The sequence below is a fragment of the Syzygium oleosum genome, unplaced genomic scaffold (assembly GCF_021117445.2).
Source record: "Syzygium oleosum isolate NSW1041296 unplaced genomic scaffold, Sole_v2.1 Sole_v2.03, whole genome shotgun sequence".
NCBI lineage: Eukaryota > Viridiplantae > Streptophyta > Magnoliopsida > Myrtales > Myrtaceae > Syzygium > Syzygium oleosum.
The window spans coordinates 17,320,589-17,340,943 of NW_026607487.1; the positions used below are offsets into that span (position 1 = coordinate 17,320,589).

Genomic DNA, 20,355 nt, shown 5'->3' on the forward strand with positions numbered 1-20,355 from the left:
CTGCATATCAAACATACATGCTCATGTCACCAATTTGAGGCGTATCAAACATATATCATGCTTTACTAATGTAAAACATGTCACAAATATGAATCACATAACGTAAAAATTGCTTGTAGGCTAAGTTTTTAATTTAAATAGATTCATAATTACTTTATGAAGAAACTACCATATTATATTCCTTTTCTTAATCCCTGTAGGTAAATTAAGAAAAATAATATGATATTTCATCATAATTAATCATATTAATACAATGAAAATTCCTGTGTGACAAAATTCATTATATTCATACGATTAATTACAATCAATGTCCTTTTCTAAATGTGATCCGGATGCTCTTAATATATAATTTTAACTAATTAAAGATACTGTGGCTACTTTCTAATTAATTAAAACTATATGGATCACTAGACATTTAATTACATGCATAAAAATCACCAAATTGCATGCAAGGGCAAAACTGTAAAAATCACGCGGACAAGGGAAGAACAGTAAAATCTAGTGGCCAAAGCGGCAAAACAGGAATTTTTTTTTAACGAAGAGGGGCAAAATAGTAAAATCGAACGGGAAGGGCAGAATAGTAATTAAGCATTGGGACCCCGTATGGGCGCGTGTGCTACATGCACCCAAGCCACCACGCTACCGCGTGAACAACACGCACGGGATCCACTGTGCAGGCGCGTGGATCACACGTGCCTGGCCTTCGCACGGGCACGTGTGTCACACACGCCTGCCTAGCCGCGCGATCCTTCCTCCGCCGTGCCTTCCTCCGCCCGATTCTCCTCTGGCAAGCCACCATGGACCAAAATAATTGGTGAGTTTTCGAGATCATGTTGGCACAACCGCATAGGTCCAAGAATTGGTGAAAACGGTCAAGAAATTGCCCCGAATCAATCAAAATTTAGCCAAACTGCAAACCCTAACCACCACGACTTTCGCCGCCTAATTCACGTCCAACGAACATCATAATGCCGAATTAACTTAGGGCTTTTGTTGCTCATGGCGGTGCGACTGTGCTGGTCCAAAGTCGGGTGATGGGTTGTCCAAATTTGGCCGGAATCGCCAATTTCTCTTTTGCTCATAAATTGCCTCGATTTTTAATTTATTCAAAACTCATGAAAAATCATCAAGGTAGAGATATAAACATGCTCTGATACCAATTGTTAGAAATTTAACTATAGCGGAAGACTGAAGATTTCAATTATTCATGTATAAACTATAATCATGCATAATCATAATCGAGTGCGGAAATGTTGAAAAATTTGTACTAACCTCCAGCTATTGATGAAATCGAGAACCTGATACGCAGAGCTTTGACGATCGTCGATAGGTACTTCTAGCCAATTGCTCTCTCAACGTCGATGGTGTGTTTTTCGATATCTCAGATCAATTAATGAGAGATTGATCTTCTTGTTATGAGAGAGTTTGGCTTAGATGACCTATTTATATCCTAATTCATACTCTTATAGATAACTTCTCCCATCACGATAATTATCTTAATATTGGGTGATCATAGTTATCACGTATTTTAATGCGCTCAATAAACGTTGACGAAATTAATTACTGTGAGCAATAATAAACTAAATGTGGGATCACATTATAGATAATATAATTATAACACAATCACCTTACATACACAATTCTTATTCCAAGTCTTGGGATGAACCCTGGACCAAATATTGCCGGAAGAGGCATGTTATGAAGTGGTGGAGGGACAAACGAATTTCTAAAATAGAAGTTTAGAGTAGCTTTTTTGTCACTAAATTGTGAGGATAAAGAAAAAATATTTCACAAGGAGCTGATGAACTTGGCCAGTTTATGAGACACTGACTGCTGGGATTCGTCCAACCATTCTTCATTATCAACATAATCATCATCATTCTCAAAAACCAGATATATCCCGCGCTTTTTCAGTGAGAGCCCAGGAAAGTAGGGCGGGTCTCGCAGCACTATATCTATCCTGTCTCCTTCTTTTAACATCCGAACCATTGGCCTGAATTCTGGAAATCTAATTAAGTAAAGCTGGTCTTCACTTGTGTCAGGGACCCCCATCAGGTTTAATACCGTGGTGTGTATTGGATCTTCAATCCTGAGAAGCCTTCCTTTAATGTCCACGATTGCTGGTAGTGAAATGTTTCCCCGGTTTACACTGTCCAGAGAGACAACAACAGCGAAAATTATTCCTCTAATCTCGCGGTTCTTCGGAGCAATAAAATGAGAAACTTCTTGACGAAACCATCGGGGAATCTCGCTCCCAGGGACACACAAGTTGTACAAATGCTTTAAAGCAACCTGCATTTTCCATTAAAAACACATTTAAGGTCAAACTTTCTGCATTCATGATTGAAGATATTAAACGAAGGAGGAAATAACTGAAAACTGATCTTCATCCATCTTTTAGCTACAGTAGAATAGTTTTCTCAAAGTGGGAGCTATGAGTCATGTTATTACCTTTTCAATTCTTCTCTTCACTGCTGGGAAGCATGCCTTGCAACCACCCAAGAATAAACGTCTTAGAGACTTCAATGCCTGGAGACCGGGGATGTCAACTAAATTGCTGCAATTAGTAAAATTCAGCTCCTTTAAATCCTCCACATTTGTCAAGTCATATATACTCTCCAATGCAGTACAGTTCGCCATAATCAACTCAAGCAAGCTCGAGGGAAGTGGAGGCAGATATGTGAGCTTGTTACAATGAGACAAGTTGAGTTTTTTCAGAAGCACAAGGCCCCTCAGACTGGATGGCAAGCTAGAAAAATCGTTACGACCCAAATTCAAATCCTCCAAAGACAACAGCCTATCAAAATTATTGGAGATGCTTCCCGAAAATCCCCAAGCATGAGCATCCATCTCTTTCAATGAACAGAGATTTGCAAAGGACTCTGGAAGAACGATATGTTTTAGGGCATTGGCCAGTTCTGGATTGTCTTCCACATTTAGAGGCTGTCCTCTATTCGGCTCTTTTCTCATTTTCAATGATGTCAGGCTTGTGAGCATCCCAAATTCCTGCGGTAATTCTGTGACACAAGTTCCTGGCATTACTAAGTAAACCAGACTTTTCAACTTCCCAAGTGAAGCAGGTAGTTGCCGGAGTTGCGTGCATTGACTTAGTCTTAAGGTGCGAAGCCTTTCAAGCATTCCTATGGACTCTGGCAGTGATGTTATCATGGTGTTATCCAAGAACAGATCGATGAGGCTCGACATATTTCCAATGGACTTGGGTAAAGTTTTAAGCGAACGACACGATCTCATCTCAAGCTTTTCGAGCATGTTCAAAGCCCCAACCTGACTCGGAACTTCTTCAATTCCTGTCCCCTCTAAATCTAACCAAACCAAAGATGATAAGCCATCAATTGTGTCAGGCAATTTGCTTAGATGTCTACAAAGATTGAGGGATAGGCATTTTAGCCGGGATAATTGACCCACAGAAGCAGGTAGCTGTGTCAGCGAACTGCAACCAAGGAAAAGATGTGTCAATGATCTGAGATTCCCAATAGTATCAGGAAGTGCCGTGAGCGATTTGCACAACACGAGACTTAATTTCTCAAGTTCTGTCCAGGACTTTATTGAACTAGGAAGTTCTTTGATTGCTGAACCATCAAGAGCAATGTCCTTTAGAGAACTCAGTTCTCCTATGCAATCAGGAAGTTGTTCCAGTGCACTGCATCTTTTCAAACTGAAATTCTCTAATTTTTTTAGACGAAAGATTGACTGAGGAAGTTGCGCTATCGCTGTGTAATCAATGAAAAGCTCCTTCAAAGATCTCATGCTGCTAAGGTCTGTCGGCAGTTCCTTCAGCTTTGAACAACCAGAGAGGACAAGCGTTTCAAGGCATTTCAATCCAGAGACATCACTTGGAAATTCCAAAAGATTGGAGCAGTCACTGAGGTTCAAATATATTAACTTGGTCAGGTCACCGACTGACTCATGAATCTTCAGAAGTCCTTTGCAACGCACAAGAATCAGTTTCTCCAAGATATCAAACCCAGATAAATCGGGGATATCAGTAAGGCCGTAGCAATCACGGAGATCCATGACCAACAATTTCTTAGCCAACTGCCCACAAGAGTATTTTGGAAGCAAAATAATTATGGTAGAAAATTTTGAGGGAAACAGACTATTGAAAAAAATAGAGGGCACAAATGGAAAGTAGAGGAGCATATACATAAATTGCCCATGTAAGAAAAGAGCCAAGAAGCAAGCGGTAGAAGCAATTGGTATCTGTATGGATGCAAAGGCCAAGCTGACAGATGGAATATAAGGAGCATAATTCAGTTTTTTTTTTTTTTCCGGCGAGTAAACTTAATGGATTTCTTGAAGCCATTCAAAGAAGGAAGACAGGATAAGAAGCGCACCCGTGTCAAAGGGTTTGTCGCATTCTGTACCTATTCTACAAACAGTAATAAACCAGGAAAAAGTCTTAAGTTCAGCCCAAACAATATAACGTTTTAATCGATTATACACAAATCTTGTCTAGAAGGTACTTTAGTATTCATTATCACGAGGCCAGATGTCGACTCCAGTGCTACATACTCTCATCACATCAAAATAGTTGACTGCTACTAAGGTCTAGGCAGCACGGAGAAAAGAATGTAGAATCATCTTACATGTTATGAGATTTTTGTATAGCATACCTGTTTCTTAGAATGTCTCCGCTTCTGCATACTATTGATTTTGCTTTCCGAGAGGTCAAGGACTCCAAGATCCTGGGGGCAACTGTCGAAAGGAAATGTCTTCATAGGGCACCCTTTCCACTGAAGCCACTTCAATTCTGCTGGTATATGCTCGAAACCTCCGTCCAGTGCCACATAATTAATTTGAAGCAGCCTAAGGTCGACCATTGGCGTAAAACAAGCAGTTTGCAGAGTCACCACCTTCTCATTGTCTTGCTTCCGTGGAAACCATGTCTTGCACATTTCCCTGAAGTATGCAAATCCCGACTGAAAAGAGCGGTGGATCATGAAGTTATGTCTTAATCCAGCTGTAGTGCTTATCTCCTCCCTTTTTCCCATGTCCAATGCAATTCCCTGAATATTTCTTGTTCCCTGTGACCATTCGACAAAAAGGAATTTCAGACAAGAAATCAAATCAAGTTCACAAAAAGGGAAGGCCGAAATTGATATATTAATTTGTGAAAAGGAGTGACGCAAGTACCTGATAGATATAAAAGCTTAAAAACCTCATCTTGTGAGAAATTAGAAGAAAATTGTCGTCACTGCCAACCTCTTGACTCAAAATTACTTGTAGCGTGTTTGTTGGACAAGTAAGCAACATATGTATGAGAAAAAACAAGTATCGAACTAAGCCTGCATCAGTTATCAATCTACTTCAAGAAGATTTTCGGATCAGCCACTATAGAAGTTTGTGAGAGATAAATGCTCCTAAGGTTTAAGCAATTCATTTGTACAAGTCAAGATTGAAAAATGGTCTTCCCTACCTTCTTGTTCTTGAGAACCTTGAGGATTTCATTGCGGTCCCATAATCTGCTGCGCATACTAGGGTGTTCATAGTTTTCTCTCTGAACGATCTCTCTTCCCATGTCTCTTATTTGGTCATGCATCCACAAGACGCCATCCTCAATGATTTTAAGGAGCGATTTCGCTGTTAGGACCTTGATTGTTATCTCGGGATTTAGACCACAACCCCTCAATACGTATATAGCATCTTCTCTTGTCATCTTCATCTGAACGAAGAAGCATGCAATATCGAGGAAAACGCACTTCTCTTGGTCATCGAGCGCATGAAAGCTTATCTCAAGAACATCTTGCAAATGCCCAGGTCGAATCCGACTCAGCTTCTGCAATGCATCTTGCCATTCCTCTGCCCTCCTCTTGTCATACAAGAAGGATCCAAAAACTTCCAGAGCCAGCGGGAGTCTCCCCGTGAGAAGCACAATTTGCTCTGCCACGCCCTTTAAATTTTTATTCGGTTGGTCCCTTCCAAAGGCATGGTAACTGAAGAGTTGAAGTGCCTCGGGGAAAGTCAACTCCTTCACCTCATAAAACTCATTCACAATGCTCTCCGGGAGGACCTCTTTGTCTCGTGTGGTCACGATGATTCGAGTTCCATCGTAGAACCAGTCTCTACTACCCGCCAGTGCCTTAAGTTGCCTTATGTCGTTCACGTCATCAAGCACAATGAGCACCGGTTCCTCGTACACTAGCTGTTTGATCTGATTGATGCCAGCGCTAATGTCTTCGATTTGCCGTCCCGACTCTTTACTTGAGGAAAGATCACCGATCAGTTTGGCTTGGAGAGATTCTAAGCCACCTTCCACCTGTGAAGACTCTCTTATCTTTGGAACAAAGCTGCGACGTTGGAAGCGAGCCACGAGCTTATTGTAAAGAGCCTTGGCGAGGGTTGTCTTGCCAACTCCGCCCATTCCATGGAACCCCAAGATCAGGACACCATTCAAATTAACGTCCATAATCCTCTTCAGCTCTTCAAAGCGACGATCGAGTCCAACGGGATACTTGGCCACACCCAAGGGTGTGTTCTTCAATTTAGTCAAGATTCTCTTCACTAGAGATTGGATTATATCCGCTTCATTTCTGTCATAAATGTGATCACCATGTAAGTGAGGTCGAGAGTCAACTTAAAAGCGGGGTTCTAGAGAATGGAATTGTGGCACGCTTATTTAAACATTCAATCACAGTCCGCACTTAATGAAATAAGAGAAATGCTTATGTAACTGTCCTGAATCTATTATGAGAATAACAGTTTGTTTTGGACAACTAAAAAATAAATAACAGATAATTAGAAATTGTTGTACGGTCCACTTCTTCAAGAATTTAAGGCTCACAACATGCTATTTTTCTAATAGTAGCTAAAAAACTGTTACACTAGCAAAGTTCATGAAATAATATTCTAAAACGATTTTTGAATTCCCAGCATTAATTTAGAAATTGAATACATAGCTGCAAGTTACGCAAAAATTGGTATGCAAAATTAGTATATACTGAGTATTGTGTGAATTATAATGATGCATTTGAATGAAAGTTCGTTATATAAAATCAAATAAAAACGGGGCTAATACCATCAAAAACCTCAAACCCATACATCCGTATAACAGTTACCCCAAATTAATTTTGTGTCGCAAAAAATCTCAAATGGATATACCCGTGCCACATTTACTCTAAATTGATGCACCTATGCCACATTTAACCACCAAAAAAATCTCAAATTTACCACAATTTTGGATAAATGTATGTCCACTTAGGAACTGGTTGTTGCTCTTCCGAACTTCTCTCCCATAAGGAACTCAGACAAGCAACGTTTGTGTACCTTAGCTCACATAATATGAGTCGGATGCACCTAAAAGCTTCTTTTCGTAGACACATCGTCTGTGCCCGGAAATACTCACACATAAGATAATGGCAAACGGTATTAACATTACCATAAACTAAGGATGGATTTCATATTAAACACATTTTACTGATTTTCCTCAAATTTCTTCATGAGTAGCTTTACGTGCTTTTAAGCAATGAGTTCATTGTAATTTTCAAATAGAAAATACGAATAGCCAAACTTAATTCCCCCACGGTAAAAAGTACATGTGTCCTTTATCCGACCTAATTCATGATACAATACCCAATAAGGCTCCTAGTAACCCATGCATTGATTTTCAGTTTTGTGATACGACGATATCCGGCAAGTGTTTGAATGATACTCGTTAGCAAAATAGCAAAGTGTTCTCCATAACGCTTGCGAGCCCGTTTGATGACGACATCAACTTTTTAATGGTGATCCAATTTAAAGAAAGAAAACCTTCTTGACCCCTAAATTTTTCCAACATCTTATTTCTGTCTTTGCTTTTTATTCACCATATTCAATTTATTGTCCTGTTCGGTAACCAGGAGTACTGGTTGGCATGTTGGTTTCCAAACACTGTGCGAAGTACAGGCAAACCAACAGGAGCCGAAACTCCCCACTCATCATTCCAGGTGCGGATAACCACTATATTATCCTGTCCGGCGATAAACAATCGAAGCTGACGTGAAAGAAAGCTTATGGGAAGATCCCTCCACCGTATCGGGAAATTTCTTTTCTTGTTTCCCCTTGAGCCTTTTAAAGACTTGCTCGGGTCCAACTATATTCAATTTATTTTCCGTTACTGAAAATTAATCTTTCAAAATCATTTTTGGTAAGAGTTGTTAATGCCAATTGTTAGTTCACAACAACCGCAGCACAGTTTCCGAGTTCTGATCAGAAGCAACTGATGAAAGATCGAAGAAGAAGGTATGAGTTCAATCGACTGCTGATTCTAAACCGTTTTCAACATGAACTTTCAGAGTAGGTAAGATGTAGACGATCGCGCGGTTATAATTATTAATTACTCACCTGACCTTCGAATCCCAGCCGGAGATATTACCAGCCTTCTCCATGGCGGTCTTCCACCGGTTGACCTTCTCCGACTCGTACCTCTTCTCGTGCTTCTCAAACCCCTCCTTGAACGGGCCTGCCTGCCTCCGCACTTGCCAGGGTTCCACGTTGTAGAACACCGGGAGCAACAGCTTCCGGCGCTCGACGATCCGCGCGAGCTCCTCCAGGCACCACCTCGAGGTGGCGTAGTTCTCGGAGATGATGGCCACGGCGGCCGCGGAGTCGTCGATTGCATCCAGGAGGCTCGAGTCTATCTCCTCCCCTCCCTCGAGGCCTTCTTCGTCGCGGAAGGCGCGGACGCCGTTGAGCACGAGCTCGCGGTAGAGGCGCTCGGTGATGCCATGGCGGGTGTCGACGCCGCGGAAGCTGAGGAAGACGTCGTAGCGGTAGCGAGAGGAGGACAGAGCGTCGTCCTCTTCAGGATCGTCCAGCACCATCGTCGTTGTTTTCGCTTCGCGAGGTCTCTTTGACGACGGAGGCGGCGATCGCAGAGACTAATGGCCAGCTTTAATAACAGCCTAAAGCGCTTCGTGACGATGACTAAAGGAGCAATGAGCATCAACGTACTGACGGGTTCCTGTTTCGGTTCCCTTCGTTGCGTGTCGCGGCGAGCAAAGCGATTTCTACAATGCACCGATGCTACCTCGTACGTGAAATGTGTGGTCTGTCTTAACTTTTCATCGAAAACTCTTCACGTCCTCATGAATTAACAACTTAAGAAATACATACCCGAAGGGTTGCTCGAACATGTTGGTCTTCTTTGTTTAAGATCTATTATTCAATATTTTCACATTTGCACATTCATCTCGAGCCACTTTAAAACTATGTGTGTGTGTGTCTTTTGCATTTATTAGATTCGTTTATAAATTGTAGACGGACTGCAATTCGTCTAATCTCGTGATTTCGAATCAATGATTCATCAGACAAAATTTATATGAGAAATTTGAAAATAAATATTGTCTCGTGAGAAATTTTATTGGCCAAGACCAATCTACTACGAGGATTGATAACGGAATTCATATAAGATTTCATGAAACCACAAATTTTCCCTACTATACTTTCTAGGTTTATACATTAGATTGTTTAATGGAAAGTTTCAATAAAGGTGGGTTTCGCACCTTCTTTTTTTTTTTTTTTCTCTAATGGTAGCTCCATCGACCGAATTCATGACAATCATTCATTTGATGGGACCCAACAATAGGCAAGGGTTAGGCGCACAAAATCAACTATGTACTCAAGCTCGGATTCGAAGAAGCGATTCTCCAAACTATCAAGGAAAATAATAATACCATTCGTTTCTCTCTTTTGCTTGCTTTTCTTCTCATGTGCCTTTCTTGCCTGCTTTGCTTCTCCTATTATGCCTTTCCTTTTTTCGTAGGTGGGGGGTCGTAACCTGGATATTCTTTTCTCACAATGCACTCGCCTTTCAAATTACATCTCTCCTTTTCTTTGTTAACTTCACCAATCAAAGAATCCTATGTTTCTTAACAACATGTCTGGTACGATTTTACTCGTATACAATCTTTTAAGTGACTTTGATCATGAATTATCTAGGATGTTATAAACGAATATTTCTCAGTATACTCATTAAATAGAGAGAAATCCACAAAAAATCCCAAACAATGCTCATTGTGACACATTTACCCTAAAATTTTTTGTGTGATACAAAAAAACTTCAAATTTGTTCCGGCATGACACATTTACCCAAACGTTTTTTGTGATATCAGAAATCCTAAAATTTTTACCAGTGTGACACATTTACTCTAACATTTGTTTCCGTGACACCAAAAATCCCTCATTGTCGCCGCCCTCACCGTTGCCATTGCCATTGCCATCGCCATCGCCACCATCCTCATTGTCGCCAAACAAAGGAAGTAAACAAAGGAGAAAGAAAAAAAAAGGAAAAGGAAAATGAGAAAAAAACATACAATGAGTTGAGGGTAAATATGTTGTATGGGTACACATTTGAGATTTTTTGTATCATAAAAAAGTTTAGGATAAATGTATCACATGATAAGGGTTATTGGTGTCACAAAAAAAAAAGTTAGGGATAAATGTGTAATGACCCGGTCCGACGAGGCGGGGAGTGGTCGCCGGGGTTCAAGGACCTGGACAAGGAGCGGCTCCTGGCAGGCTTCTAGAATGGCAAGGGGGCATCTCTCTGTCCCACATCGCTTAGGGGGAGAGTCCTGGGGTTGCTTATAAGACCTGGGTGGCCTATCCTGTGTAACGCGTTTCACACAAGCTTCCGTTGTGCTGAGAACAAAGCCTTGAGGGGTGGGTCTGGCCTGTGGGCTTGCGCCCCAAAGAGGACAATATTGGGCTTGGGAGAGGAAGGGCCAGAGAGCGCCTCTGCCCAAGACAACGCGTTTTAAAGCCGTGAGGGTCAGTGGGCCCAAAGCGGACAATATAACACAGTGTAGACCCCGGGTTGTTACAAATGGTATCAAAGCCGACTCCCGACCGCGTGTGGGGCCACAGCAAGGACGCTGTGCTCGAAGGAGGGGAGAATGTAACGACCCGGTCCGACGAGGGCGGGGAGTGGTCGCCGGGGCCAGAGGGCCTGGACAAGGAGCGGCTCCTGGCAGGCTTCTAGGATGGCAAGGGGGCATCTCTCTGTCCCACATCGCTTAGGGGTACGCGTTTCACACAAGCTTCCGCTGTGCTGAGAACAAAGCCTTGAGGGGTAGATCTGGCCTGTGGGCTTGCGCCCCAAAGAGGACAATATTGGGCTTGGGAGAGGAAGGGCCAGAGAGCGCCTCTGCCCAAGACAACGCGTTTTAAAGCTGTGAGGGTCAGTGGGCCCAAAGCGGATAATATTACACAGTGTAGACCCCGGGTTGTTACAAATGTGTCACGATTGACATAATTTGGGAATCTTTGTGGCTAAGGACAAATTTGTTTTGCGGGTGTTTTCTTATGGAACGGTTCTTGACCAGGGCAAATAAAAATGACACCTTGTGTTGGTTTAGGAAAATTTTGGTGGAAGTCCATCCCACCAATAGAATATTCATAGTTAGATTTAATCAAATATCTATTTTTATCATCCCTAAAATCTAATTTCTTATTTTAGTCCATCATCTTATTATAGCAAAATAATTTGACAATACGTGATATTCAATCACAATAAGTAAAAAATGACCAACTTATATATTGGTCGCAAAAGAAATATTTCATTATTGGCAAGCTCTTGAGAAACCCATACAGGGAGTGTCTAGACAAAGAAGAGCCTATAGGGCTTGAAGAGGGGCAACAAGCCAATTTTGTGGAAGACGAACTAATCTCTGCGATTTCACAATCCAATTGACAACTAAATTATAGGGGTGTGCAAAATGGACCGCCCAAATCGGAAATCACCAGGACGGGCCGGTTTGGTCCGGTTCCTGGGAGTGTCAATCCGATTCCCGATTCCTAAAACTGGAACCGGACCGACTACACACACACATATATTTTTTTAAAAAAAAAATTTCAAAAAAATTAATAAAATGTGAATTAAACCTTAAGTGAAGTACGTTTTTTGGTTCGTCTTTTCAATTTGAGGATCATTACTAATATTTGATCATTCATGGTTGCAAAATAATCCTTATCTCTCGATGATTGGTGGGTTTATTTCTTGTTTTCTATCTGCGATTTATAATAAATCTGTTTTTTTTTTTTAAAAAAAATTTTGTCTATTGTAGAAGATATATGAGCACATAGTAGGGTCCTTTTACTCATATCTATTTTCTAAAAAAGTAGTGGAGAATACGAAGAGATGACGTCAAGTAGTAGTGGGAAAGAAAAAGTGACCGGTTCCATCGGACCGGAACTGATCACCCCCTGCTAAATTGGACTCCTTCGGACAATGGGCTGGGCTGGACGAATGCGCAGGTGGGGCCGAAATAAGCTCCAAACAATCCGCGAAAAGGACCCTACTGTGTGCTCATATATAGTAGGAACCGGTGACTACAAAAGGTCCCATTCCATCGACTCCGCCAAGCGCAAAGGTCGTCGTCTAGTCTTCTCGACGCCGCCATGTCCACCTGCTCCATCCTCCAGCCCCACACGACTTCGCCCTGAGGGACGTGCAGAGCAGGCTGCCCTGCCCTCATCCCCCCTCCGACGACACCATCTCCAGGCTCAGGCTCAGGCTCAGGTTCAGGCTCAGTCTGTTTCTTGGAAAGCTGAGGTAGATCAACTCCTTTTTGTGTGAGATTTCCAAAGCCGCAGCCGCCGATTGCCGCCATTACGCCTTCGCCTCTACCCCGGTGCCATTGAGCCCGAGCCGCCGCTTCTTCAACTCTATTAAGCCTCTCTCCATATGGATACTGACATATCGGAACGGCTTTTGGATCCGCGCTCTCAGATATCCCAACAGCGCGAGAGCATCGATGACGACAGCGAGAAGGAGAGGATTCCCAATTGGAGGGACCAGATCACGGTCCGAGCGCTTGCCGTGAGCGCTGTCCTGGGGAGCTTGTTCTGCATCATCACCCACAAGCTCAGCCTGACTGTCGGCATGATACCGTCCCTGAACATTGCCTCCGGGCTGCTAGGGTTTTTCTTTGTCAAGTCATGGACGGGGTTCCTGTCGCGGCTGGGCCTCTCGGTCATGCCCTTCACTTGCCAGGAAAATACGGTGATCCAGACCTGCGTGGTCGCGTGCTATGGTCTCGCTTTGGGTGGTCAGTTTTTCTTTTTTGGCATAGTCAGATTCGGCATCATGTGTGGTTTTCTGTTGTTGCTGTTACCCTCAGCTGCATTAAGCAATCAAATGGTTGATAAAAAGCTTAATTTCACTGTCGGAATAGCTATGCGTTTCTGTCCAGTCAACATTGGTTGCTGCTATCGCTGGCAATATTATGAAACTAAAGTTCTGTTGTGTGATTTCTTTTAGGTTAATACCACGAAAAACCCTAAACTGGTACACTTGTGACACATTTACCTCAAATTATTTTTTTGACCATAAAAAACCCCAAACTGGTACACCTGTGACAATTTTACCCCGAACTATTTTTTTGACCATCAAAAACCCCAAACTGGTACATCTGTGACAATTTTATCCTGAACTTACCACAAAAAACCCCAAACTGATACATATGTGACAATTTTACCCTGAATTAAAATTTTAATATTATTTTTTTTATTTTTTTTCGAACTTTTATTTATTTTTTTATTTTTTTCCTTTTATTTTTTTTTTCTTTATCTTCAACCTCTGGCCGGTCGCCGGACCGGCCAGCCGGCGGAAGCAGGCGAGGGTCGCCCTCGCCGGCGTTGAGCGAGGGCCGCCCTCGCCGGCGTCGGACGAGGCCGTCCTCCCCAGATCCGGCGAGGGCGACCTCGCCGTATCGGCGAGGGCGCCCTCGCTGCGTCGGCGAGCCGCCCTCGCCGGCGTCGGGCGAGGGCGTCCTCACGGCCCAGGGGCAAGGCGATCCTCGCCCGGCTTGGCGAGGCTACCCTCGCCGGATCGCGAGGCGACCCTCGCCTATGTCGGGCGAGGGTTGCCCTCGCCGGCGTCGGGCGAGGGCCGTCCTCGCCCGCCCGGGCAAGGGCGACCCTCGCCCGACTTAGGCGAGGCGACCCTCGCTGCGTCGGCGAGGCGGCCCCTCGCTGGCGGGCAAGGACGGCCCTCGCTCGAGTCGGGCGAGGGCGGCCCTCGTCGGCGTCCGAGCGAGGACGGCCCTCGCCCGACGTCGGCGAGGGCCGCCCTCGCTAGATCCGGCGAGGGTCGCCCTTGCCGAGTCGAGCGAGGCGGCCCTCGCGTCGGGCCGCCCTTGCCGAGTCGAGCGAGGGCGGCCCGACGCCGGCGAGGGCCGCCCTCGCTAGATCCGGCGAGGGTCGCCCTTGCCGAGTCGAGCGAGGGCGGCCCTCGCCAGCGGCTGCCGAGGGCGGCCCTCGCCGGCTTCCGCCTATGGCCGGTCGCCGGACCGGCCAGAGGTTGAAGTGAAGAAAAAAGAAAAAGAAAAAATTCAAAAAAATAAAAAATTAATATTAAAAATTAGTTAGGGTAAAATTGTCACATGTGTACCAGTTTGGGATTTTTTGTGGTATGTTCGGGGTAAAATTGTCACAGGTGTACCAGTTTGGGGTTTTTTATGGTCAAAAAAATAGTTTGGGGTAAATGTGTCACAAGTGTACCAGTTTAGGGTTTTTCATGGTATTAACCCTTTCTTTTATCCACTTTATGACCGTCGAGCCTTTAATGTTGCTGATGATTTCTGGCGGTGAGTCTATTCGGATAATCTTCCTTCTAATCAAAAGGAAAGTAAGGGCGCGTTTGATAATGCTTCTGTTTCTCTATTTTTCTGTTCTTCTGTTCCCTAGAACAAAAAAAGAACAGAAATCCGTTTGGTAACGCATTTTATTTTTCTATTTCCTGGAATAGAAAAGTGGCCAAGAAATAGATTTGGAGTAGAAATAAGAAGTAGAAAAAATCTACTTCTTAGTTCCTAGAAATAGAAATAGAAAGGTCCGGTCCTCAAGCCGCGATCTCAGCTCCTCCTCCATCCTCCGTCGTCTGCAAATCATCTCAAAGCACCGGTCCATCCTCGGCGGAAATAATAAAAAAAATTATAAAAAATTAATTAAATAAAAAAAATTCAAAAAATTCAAAAAAATCAAAAAAATTCTTAGAAAATCCATAAAAATCAGAAAAACTCAGAAAATCCATAAAAATTTGCAAAATTTCGAAATTAAAAAAAATTCATAAAAAGCTTTCTGGAAAATAAAAAGAGACAAATTTCGGGAAAGTAAAAAGTTTTAATAAACTTTTCCCCAAAAAAAATCAAAAATAAAAAATTCACATAATGGCTTAGAATAAATTAAAAAATTCCGAAAATTCATAAAAATTAGAAAAATTTCAGAAAAATCCCATAAAAAATTAGAAAATTAAAAAATTCCCGAAATTCATATAAATCAGAAAAATTCTCAGAAAATCCACAAAAATCAGAAAAACTCAAAAACCCTTAAATATTTGCAAAATTCCGAAATTGAAAAAATTAAACAAATTTCATAAAAAAATTTCGGAAAAATAAAAAGAAACAGATTTAGGGAAAGTAAAAAATTTTAATAAATTTTACCCCAAAAAATATAAAAAAATTAACATAATGGCTTAGAATACCTGTGGCCACCCACTTTGAGTGAAATTTAAATTTTTGAGATGCCCAAGTGGTATTTTTGAAGATTCCTTAGTTTAGGGATTAAAAGGGGTTTTATACCCCTGAAAAGGATTAGACAAACCAATAAATCATGCTTATTGATTTTTTTCACTTATAACTTGTACTTATAGTTAAATAAAAGATATAGATTTGAATGCAAAAAATTGAGAATAGAAATTTTGTGCAGTTACCAAACGCATTTCTGTTCTTTTTCTATTCCAGGAATAGAAATTTTGTGCAGTTACCAAACACATTTCTGTTCTAGAAATAGAAATTTTGTGCAGTTACCAAACGCATTATTTTGCTCAGAAACTCTTCCGGGAAATAGAAATAGAAAAAACTATTTCTGAAAAGAAATTGTTCCCAGAAATAGAAACGTTACCATACGCACCCTAAGTTTCCTGCTTAGAATAGTAAAACACGAGGCTCCATACTTGAGATTGTTAGAAGAGTATATCTGCTAATGCATGTAGATGGATGGCATCGGGTTCGCATTGATGACTGTTGCATGACTCTGATGTTTGGTTAGGTCATCGAGTAGATACAGATGCTTGATTGGTGAACTGGTCCAAGCAACTTCACATTTGGAACATCTTCTTAGCATTCCCCCTAAATTTTGATAATCACAACTTTTTTTTTTGGGGTTTAACTTCCCGTTTGATTATTGACAGGTGGAGGTTCATACTTGATTGCAATGGATGAAAAGATATATCAGCGCATTGGTGCTGATTATCCTGGTAATCGGGCAGAAGATGTTAAAAACCTAGGCTTGGGATGGATGATCGGGTTCTCGTTTGTTGTCAGCTTTGTGGGAGTCTTTAGCCTTGTTCCTCTTCAAAAGGTCGGTGAATGCACATACTTGATTTGTAGGTTTACAATGCTAAAATCTGAAGTATACTGCTGTAAATATATATATTTGCAAGTATCACGACCAGCAGCGCATGTCATCCTTTTCTAATCTTCTCTTTTTCTGTCCAATTATCACAGGTTATGATCATGGATTATAAGCTTGCTTATCCAAGTGGTACTGCAACAGCTACGCTAATAAACAGCTTTCACACAAACAGCAGAGCTGAACTTGCTGGGTAAGCGAGGCTGAGGGAAACCATATGCTTTATAGAGCTTCAAGCTTGCAGCTATGAAGCTCAGATGATTGGGATTTTATTAAAATGATGGAGGTGGAAAACATTTCCCATCTGTAGTCTGCGTTCGCCAGATTTAGTCTTGAAGGGTTAAAAGGTTCCTTATACAAACTGTTAAAAAATTACTAATCAGGAAAGTAGTGTGAACAGCTAACGTAACTTTAGTCTTTCGACTCTGTACAATTCTTTTCTTCACTTTGGATATCTCTCTTAACTAGTTATGCGACTGCTGTGTTGATTTCCCAGCAAGCAAGTTGGTTGCCTCGGAAAATGGTTGAGCATAAGTCTGTTATGGAGCTGCTTCAAGTGGTTCTTCAGTGGTATTGGCAATTCATGTGGATTTGATCATTTTCCCAGCCTTGGCTTGACTCTGTTTAAGAACACGTAACTCTTTCTCTCTCTCTCTCTCTCTCTCTCTCTCTCTCTCTCTCTCTCTCTCTCTCTCTCTCTCTCTCTCTCTCTCTCTCTCTCTCTCTCTCTCTCTCTCTCATACACACATGCTTACCTGCCTCTCAATGTCATTTGCATGTTTTACTTCTGGCACTCACTCATTAAACTGCTTTCCGAGGAGTTTGTGCCATGTACTATCATAGGTAGAGTCAAATGGATATGCTTGCTAGTTTTCTAACGTCTAGCACATGCATTTTCGTTCAATAAAATAGATATATTTGCTAGTCGTTTATCTCTAGTATTTGGTTTTCTCTTACATGCTAAGATTGCTAATATGTGTATCTTCCTTGCTGATCACGCATCATGCTCTTTATGCAGGTTCTATTTTGACTTTAGCCCAACTTATGTTGGATGTGGTCTCATCTGTCCCCACATAGTTAACTGTTCGGTTCTACTTGGGGCAATTATATCATGGGGTTTCCTCTGCCCTTTCATTTCAAAACATGCTGGGGATTGGTATCCAGCTGATCTTGGCAGCAATGACTTCAAAGGTCTCTACGGGTATCAGGTACTGCACGAGAACATTTATGTTATTCACAACAAACACTTCAAGTGTGCTTGCTTGCAAAATGTTGTTTTGTGTGATGAAGATGAGTACTGGCCCACATCAAGGTAAAAAGGGAGAAAGATCTCCATTAGATGGAGACATCCCACCAGCAAATACTTAGGGTGAGCCTGTGCGGCCACAGGGAGATGGCACATTTTTGTGAAATTTTCTCTTTGCTTTACTGACTTTGAAGCAACTTTCCTCTCTGTTTCCTTTCTGTTTCAGGTTTTCATAGCTATTTCACTTATTCTCGGGGACGGTCTCTACAATTTGATCAAGGTAATAAGAATAACTGTTAAAGAGATGTTCAACAAAGGCAGTGAGACTAGCAACCTGCCGATCATCATGGAGTCTCTTGGTAAGGACATAAACTATGTTGCTTATTTATAATTGAAGCTAGTGGATGAGAACTTAGCCTACTTATATCTATTTCACGATGGTACGGCTTTCTCTTCTATTATCTAGGATGATTGCTCAGATAATGAATTCTTAAAAATCAACATCTGAAAGCTATATTTGAGCTAAAAGGTTTATTAAAGTGGTAAAAGTTGCTAAGAAATTCTTCCTATAATTAATGTGGCCAATCGGTTGCATATTCTAGTGGGCACCCCGTATTATACCTGCTGCCTCTTGGAGTCACTATTGTTCAGCATGCATGAATGAATCTGTATCGCTGTGCATCAAATATTAGATGTTTCATCTGATTGCTGAATTGATCTTGAGATCAGGTTATCTAATCAGAACTGACCAAAAAAGATATAAATCTCAAGCTTCTATTATGGATTCTGGGTACCTGCTCGGGATGGTAGTATACTCTGAATGCATCTGTTATCTTCGTCCGGTTGTTTTGGACATCTTTAGTTCCACTTTCTCGAAAATGAGCATTCATTATTTAGTTGTACTGTAACATGCACGCATCTTCTCTATTAGTGCGATAGTCATTTCATTTCACTTTTATTTAGTGCCTGTGGAAGAACGTTGTCGTTGATCATCTATGCATAGGCTCTCTTTTTTCCCCTTAGATAGCCCTTGTGTACTGTTTGATTCTTGTGATTTTTGCAGATGACGAGAGTTCCAGGATAGTGATGGAGCAATGGAAAAGAGATCAGATATTTTTGAAAGACCGAATGCCCTTCTGGTTTGCAGCATCTGGTTATGTGGGCCTTGTCGCAATATCCACAGTGACGGTACCGATGATCTTTCCACCTCTTCGGTGGTATTTGGTTCTAGGTTCGTACATCATTGCTCCTGCCCTTGCCTTCTGCAATTCTTATGGTACTGGGCTAACAGACTGTAACTTGGGCTCGATTTATGGAAAGATTGGACTCTTCATCATTGCATCTTTGGTTGGGTCTAATGGGGGCGTGATAGCTGGTTTAGCAGCATGTGGGGTTATGATGTCCATTGTCACGACAGCCGCTGATCTTATGCAAGATTTCAAGACCGGTTATCTAACTTTATCATCTGCAAGATCAATGTTCGTGAGTCAGCTAGTAGGAATTGCCATGGGTTGTATCGTCGGCCCACTCACATTTTGGTTGTTTTGGACTGCTTTTGATATCGGTTCATCGGACGGACCATACAAAGCACCAAATGCCATAATATACAGGGAAATGGCAATCTTGGGCAGTGAGGGCTTCTCTGAGCTTCCCAAGAACTGTCTCGCCATGTGCCTAGGGTTTTTCGTGGCAGCTCTGGTTATTAACCTCCTGAGGGACATGACACCCAAGAAGGTCTCGCAGTTCATCCCGATTCCAATGGCTATGGCTTTCCCATTCTACATTGGAGCCTACTTTGCAATCGATATGTTTGTGGGAACCGTAATATTGTTCATCTGGGAGAGAATTAATAAGAAGGACGCAGGGGACTATGGAGGAGCTGTTGCTTCAGGTCTAATATGCGGTGATGGTATATGGACCATTCCTTCGTCAATACTTTCTATCTTTAGGATCAGCCCCCCTATCTGCATGTACTTTCGGCCTTCCTCGAGTGGCTGAGTGCTAAATCCCTGGACCTTCATTATAATTATGCTCTCTGCAGACTTGCAACTCTCTTGGAGTTTTGAAACACTCTTTCTAATATTTAATACAGTCCAGTTTTTGGCATTTATCACCTAATAGCTGCCGCACATGGGTCTAACAAATATCATTAAGTTCTGATCCGTAATAAAGATGCAGGAATGGTTATGTAATGTGTTCTCCCTTTATTAAATATTATGCTTATGCCTAGAGAATCTCTAGCTTATAGAACTCTCAGTAGCAATTGCAAGCACTATCAGACATGTTCAGCCCAATACGCTTGTGCCCTTTCGTGGTATGATACAAGACATGTTTGGGAATGAATTCTATGCTGGTGCTTACAAGGTAAATATGCGGAACCTTGTGAGGATGTGGTTGCGGCATTCTTTGCATACATAATATAATGCAACTAACATAATGTGTTGAATTCTGCGTAGGATGGCTCATTATGGAGAACAAACTGGTATAGGGATGTTTCTCAGTTCCCTATGGGTTCTTCACCTGATATGCTTATCTGGGAACGCCACTTGCTACTCTATCCAGGTGAGTTTCATCATAAACATCCCAAAACTTCTGTCTCTTCTTCCTTGCCTTGCTCTGAAGCATTGGTTACCCGTGGTTTTGGCTGCTATCGACCAATTATTTCCTGTTTAGCTTCTGAGAAACATCTTATCATTAGC

At 42.0% G+C, this 20,355-nt stretch overlaps 2 protein-coding genes across 3 annotated transcripts; one reads left to right on the top strand and one right to left on the bottom strand.

The window, feature by feature from the left end:
* Positions 1 to 1,609: 1,609 nt before the first annotated feature.
* Positions 1,610 to 8,949, bottom strand: LOC115664215 (disease resistance protein RPV1-like). The gene is made up of 5 exons (XM_030586163.2): positions 8,341 to 8,949; positions 5,438 to 6,551; positions 4,635 to 5,045; positions 2,452 to 4,056; positions 1,610 to 2,292 (listed from the first exon to the last, which is right to left on the bottom strand). Exons 1-5 carry the CDS (start codon positions 8,817 to 8,819, stop codon positions 1,789 to 1,791), a joined length of 4,113 nt encoding a protein of 1,370 aa, XP_030442023.1. The 5' UTR covers positions 8,820 to 8,949; the 3' UTR covers positions 1,610 to 1,788.
* Positions 8,950 to 12,558: 3,609 nt separating this feature from the next.
* On the top strand, positions 12,559 to 19,713 carry LOC115669667 (probable metal-nicotianamine transporter YSL6). Of its 2 annotated transcripts, none has more exons than XM_056309067.1 (7): positions 12,559 to 13,046; positions 16,190 to 16,359; positions 16,506 to 16,603; positions 16,907 to 17,044; positions 17,429 to 17,618; positions 17,883 to 18,015; positions 18,720 to 19,713. In XM_056309067.1, exons 1-7 carry the CDS (start codon positions 12,683 to 12,685, stop codon positions 19,652 to 19,654), a joined length of 2,028 nt encoding a protein of 675 aa, XP_056165042.1. In that variant the 5' UTR covers positions 12,559 to 12,682; the 3' UTR covers positions 19,655 to 19,713. The 2 variants fall into 2 exon arrangements, with proteins under 2 accessions (XP_056165042.1, XP_056165043.1); XM_056309068.1 differs by lacking the exon at positions 12,559 to 13,046 and adding an exon at positions 14,534 to 14,585.
* The last annotated feature ends 642 nt before the right edge of the window (positions 19,714 to 20,355 follow it).

Bases quoted from the DNA above. Each gene is read 5' to 3' on its own strand.
- LOC115664215 (XM_030586163.2), bottom strand. From the start codon at position 8,819: ATGGTGCTGGACGATCCTGAAGAGGACGACGCTCTGTCCTCCTCTCGC. The intron at 6,552-8,340 runs GTGAGTAATTAA...CATTTATGACAG, and splicing joins GGCTGGGATTCGAAGGTCAG to AAATGAAGCGGATATAATCC. The intron at 2,293-2,451 runs GTAATAACATGA...TGGAAAATGCAG, and splicing joins TGAAGAGAAGAATTGAAAAG to GTTGCTTTAAAGCATTTGTA.
- LOC115669667 (XM_056309067.1), top strand. From the start codon at position 12,683: ATGGATACTGACATATCGGAACGGCTTTTGGATCCGCGCTCTCAGATA. The intron at 16,604-16,906 runs GTAAGCGAGGCT...TTGATTTCCCAG, and splicing joins AGCAGAGCTGAACTTGCTGG to CAAGCAAGTTGGTTGCCTCG. The intron at 18,016-18,719 runs GTAAGGACATAA...TGATTTTTGCAG, and splicing joins GATCATCATGGAGTCTCTTG to ATGACGAGAGTTCCAGGATA.